General features: G+C 40.4%; 2 protein-coding genes across 2 annotated transcripts; both read left to right on the plus strand.

Moving 5' to 3' along the window:
- The first annotated feature begins 1,415 nt into the window (after positions 1-1,415).
- On the plus strand, positions 1,416-1,937 carry LOC131860026 (probable 2' cyclic ADP-D-ribose synthase BdTIR). The gene has a single exon (XM_059214371.1). The coding sequence runs from the start codon at positions 1,416-1,418 to the stop codon at positions 1,935-1,937; it is 522 nt and encodes a 173-aa protein (XP_059070354.1).
- A 163-nt stretch (positions 1,938-2,100) lies between these two features.
- On the plus strand, positions 2,101-3,267 carry LOC131860027 (probable disease resistance protein At1g58390). The gene has a single exon (XM_059214372.1). It carries the CDS (start codon positions 2,101-2,103, stop codon positions 3,265-3,267), a length of 1,167 nt encoding a protein of 388 aa, XP_059070355.1.
- Positions 3,268-4,506: the final 1,239 nt, after the last annotated feature.

The following is a 4,506-nucleotide window of genomic DNA, read 5'->3' on the forward strand; positions in this document are numbered from 1 at the left end:
TCAAGTTGCTCCTTCACGCAGCTCTTCTCAACGTTGACACTATCATCCACATCCATCCAATCAAATTGTTGAGTCATATCTCCCTTCTCTACCTGTGACGCCTTAAACCGCTTGAAGAAATGACCACTATCCTCGGCTCCTGTTAATGGTTGCTTCTGCTTCAAACCAGAAAATGTCTTTTATCTTGTACTACGTCATCCAAATCCATAGGCTCGTAGTCTTCATGGCAGTGCCTCGTTATCTTAGATAAGGCCATGCCATCTGCAGAGCCCTCTGAAACCACAATTAATCTTGAGCTTCCTTGCCCTGCTACCTCACACCAATTTGCATCCTCCTTATCCTGGGAGTCAATAGTAGACTCAACTTGGGTTTCCGATGGCATTCACTCTTCCTCTTGAAATCTTTTAACGACTTCTTTTCCAGCATCTATCTACCAAGAAATTCCAACCAAGGCATCATGGGGTTCAACATTCACCACACGAGTGCCAACAACTTCCCAATCATTAATAATTTGGCCAATAAGTGCCAAAGCTAGCTCAAGAGAGGAGCAAATAAGAATCCCAACATTCTTCTTTTTCGTTGGATTCTCCTCTTCTACTGAGTTCCCCTCTTTCTTCCAGCCATCCCACCAATGTACATGACGCTTGAAGCATAGTTTTACATGGAATGTAAAACTGCCATAGAAGTTATGAATTTTACCTTCTCCTTCTTCCTCCATCTCTGCTCAAGCCAATATGGCTCTGATACCAATTGTAGAGATTAAAATGAGCAGAGAAGCGAAATCAAAATAGCAGAAAAGAAAACACACAACACATGGTCTAACGTGGTTCACCACTAAGTGGCTACGTCCACCGGAAACACAGGGAATTATCTTATTAAACAATATCAATTCTATTGCATACATGACTGCACTCAGTCATTTATGTAGACATCTTAGATATAAAATGAAGAGTCTTCTAGGAAAGACAAACATCCATGCGACTGTTGGGCTTTATATACCCAACAAAAATAACCTTGCTTACACACATTCAATTTGAATGCACTACTCGAGATTTGACTGTTACATTGTCGATAATAAATCCTTTTTTCTCTTATATAAAATTCAATGGGAGGGAAAAACCCCGGAATAAAATTCAGTGGTCAGTCGTCAATCAGAAAAGCAAAGTTTGTAGACGATTCATCCTTATCTTTAAACATCTTTGACTCAGTACTCTGAATTCTGAAATAAAGTCATGTCTTGCATGATTCACATACCACTTGCTGCCCGAGCTCTGAAAAACATATCTTTCGGCCTATCTACCCACCCAGTTTTCTTAACACACTCCTGCTTTAAAGCTTTCAAACTTTCTCTAGTATTATTAAAATCCAGATCAGTCTGATTTAGATTTTCCATCTTTCTTTGGCCCTTAGTCTTCATGGCGTCTGCCTCCTCATCTCACAGAAGTTCTTCCAGTGATTTTCAGATGGAAACTTCGGTTGTATCTAAGAAAATATATGATGCATTCATCAACCACCGAGGCCCTGACGTCAAAGAAACTCTGGCTTTTGCACTTTACGATTCGCTGGAGGAAGAGGGGTTTTGGACATTTCTTGATGATATGGAAATAGAATTGGGAGATTCAATTGAGTCTGCCATAAAAAATGCCATTTACTCTTCTAAACTGCAGATTGCCATCTTTTCACCGCGAAATGCGGAGTCCTCGTGGTGTCTAGATGAGCTGCTTCTCATGTTGGAAACCAAGGCTCGCTTTATTCCCATATTTTGTGATGTGGAGCCTTTTGAACTCCGCTACCCTGACATGGGAGTTTATGCAGCTGCATTCGCCAAACATGAAGAAAAGGGCAGATTCAGCAAGGAGAGGCTTGACCAGTGGAAAGAAGCGCTCCACTCTTCTTCACTCATTTCTGGCTACGAATTCAGCACATCTAATGAGTAAGGCCTGGGTTCTTTTTTGTCGTTTAGATCTAGCTATTTTGTTTAGGTTGTTTATTTCCAATCTAATATGATTCAATGTTTTAATTTTTCCGTTTTACCCTCTCCATATTGATGCTGAACACTTTTGAATTGTCATTGCCCTAAAAATTATCAGTAATGTGGAGATGCTGTGCTCCGAGATTACCTTGGCTGTGCAACAAGAGGTTGGGAAGACATTTAAGGGGGTTGGAAAACATCAGAAAGGTCTTCATGCAGACGAGGGAGCGTCAACAAGTACATCAGAAATGGTGAAGAAATCTAGTCTTCTGCCCAGAGATTCACGTCCAGTGGGGTTACAATCCAAAGTTGAAGACATAGTAGGCTTACTGGAAGACCCAGAAGTACAAGTCATAGCCGTCGTTGGTATGGGCGGCTCGGGGAAGACCTTTCTTCTTCAAAATGTCTACAAAGCTGCAAAATCCAAGTATGATCATTGTATTTGGCTCTCTATTTCTAAATCTTATACTCTCAAGAATTTGCAAGATGATATAGCCTCCCACATAGGTGTAAATAGTAAAAGTGTAAGTGAAGAGAGAGCGGCTGAATTGAGTCATGACCATCTTCAAGGGAATAGATCTTTCATTGTGCTGGATGATCTCTGGACGCTGTCTACTGAAAATTCTCTAATCGATAAACTTGGTCTGCCAGCCGATAAAGATTGTAAAATTGTGGTCACTACAAGAAATAGGCAGGTTGCTTTAAATTCAAACGCTCAAATCTATGAGATGCAAAATTTGTTAGATGAAGACAGTTGGATGCTGTTTTGTATCTATGCATTTCCGAATAGTGCAGGAAATAGAGCGCCACAGCACATGGAAGAGGAGGGTCGGAAGATTGGAAAGCAGTGTGGAAATTTACCTCTTGCTATTAAAACGATAGCAGCATCTTTGGCCAACACTACGCTTAAAAATTGGGAGTGGAAGCGCAGTCAGCTGGAAAGAGTAGTTACTCCCACTGGAGACGATGACCCTGTCATGGAGATACTGAAACTGAGTTATGACTCTTTGCCTGCACACCTTAAACCGTGTTTTGCATATCTATCCTTCTTCCCCGAGGATGAGAAGATAGAAGCAGAGTATTTGATAAATCTTTGGATAGCGGAAGGATTCATCCCGGCAGGAGAGGACCAGTGGGATTTGGCCTGGTATTGGTTAGATCAACTGGACAAGCTGTGTATGCTTCAAGTATATGAGAAAGATGATGATATTTTTATCAAATACTGTAAAATTCATGATTTGTTGCACGATTTGGGAATACACTTATCAAGAGAAGATGTCTTCACGTACAAGTAATTCCATGGGCTGGTGTCGGATTTTACTGGCCAACAAAGGTCTGCATGTTTTCAATGCCATCTCAGAGAGCCGTCCTGTTTATCTCCGTACACTCTCACTGTCTCAGAATTGGCAGATTACAAGTATTCCAGAAAACTCGTTTACCACTATGAGAGGACTGCGCGTTTTGGATTTGAGCTACACACACATCTCTACATTGCCTGCGTCTCTTGGAAAGATGATCCTTCTCAGATTATTGAATTTGAGGGGTACAGAGATAAAGGAGGTACCGGAGTGTGTGAGACACCTAAAACGCCTCTTGTTTCTTGCTTTGCCTGATGGTTGTGAGTCATTACCAGCATGGATAAGTGATCTTAGATATCTTCAGCATTTAAGAGCCGACTGCATTTATCGGATGCCAAGGATAGCAAATTTGAGAACACTAGACTCATTTTTGGACTTCCGCACAGAAGAGGACAAATTCACGAGGTTAGATAATTTGGTCAATATGACTCAGCTTCAGAAACTACGCTTATTTCTTGACAATGAGATGGAGCTGAAGAGGATAGAAGAAGGGATCCTTGCCCAGCTGGTGAAGATGCGTTGTCTAGCAATCTGCAATAATAGAAAGGAGTTTAGGGAGTTTCCAGGGAAAATGAGAGCAATGAAACATCTGGAAAGTCTTCGACTATGCTTGTTTGTAGTGCCAAGTTGGATATGCGAGTTTGCAAATCTGAAGCAATTAGAATTAATGGACTGTGAGTGTAATGATTATCCGGAGTTGCAGAGAATGCCCAATCTGCTGCAATTGTCGCTAATTGTCGAGATTAATAATAGGTGCAGAGAATTGCCAAAGGCGTTTGGAAAGTCAGGGGGGTTTCCACAGCTTCGCATTTTGTCTATTACTTATTTCTATTCATTAGAGGAATTCCCCGAATTAGAGGAGGGAGCGATGGCATGCCTTCAAAAATTCTATCTAACTGAGTGTCCAAAACTGAAGAAAGTGGAAGGATTGGAGCAGTTGAAAAGACTAGAGTTGTTGGAATTGTCTGGGAGTAATGAATGGTGGGAGACTTTAAAGGAAGGTGGAGAATATTGGAAAAAAATCAAATCCATAAATCCGCATGTAACTATTATTAGAAGAAAATTTTAATTTTTTTAAAATTTAAATTATATAAATGTTAAATTTTTTAATCACAGGTTTTTAAAATATATACAAGGAAGTTTATGTATTGTATTGAATTAGTAGTCCTATAGAAT

Source organism: Cryptomeria japonica, chromosome 11, assembly GCF_030272615.1.
Source record: "Cryptomeria japonica chromosome 11, Sugi_1.0, whole genome shotgun sequence".
Classification (NCBI taxonomy): domain Eukaryota; kingdom Viridiplantae; phylum Streptophyta; class Pinopsida; order Cupressales; family Cupressaceae; genus Cryptomeria; species Cryptomeria japonica.

What these genes read in the sequence shown, in the direction of transcription:
- LOC131860026 (XM_059214371.1), top strand. Translation starts at nt 1,416, where the DNA reads ATGGCGTCTGCCTCCTCATCTCACAGAAGTTCTTCCAGTGATTTTCAG.
- LOC131860027 (XM_059214372.1), top strand. Translation starts at nt 2,101, where the DNA reads ATGCTGTGCTCCGAGATTACCTTGGCTGTGCAACAAGAGGTTGGGAAG.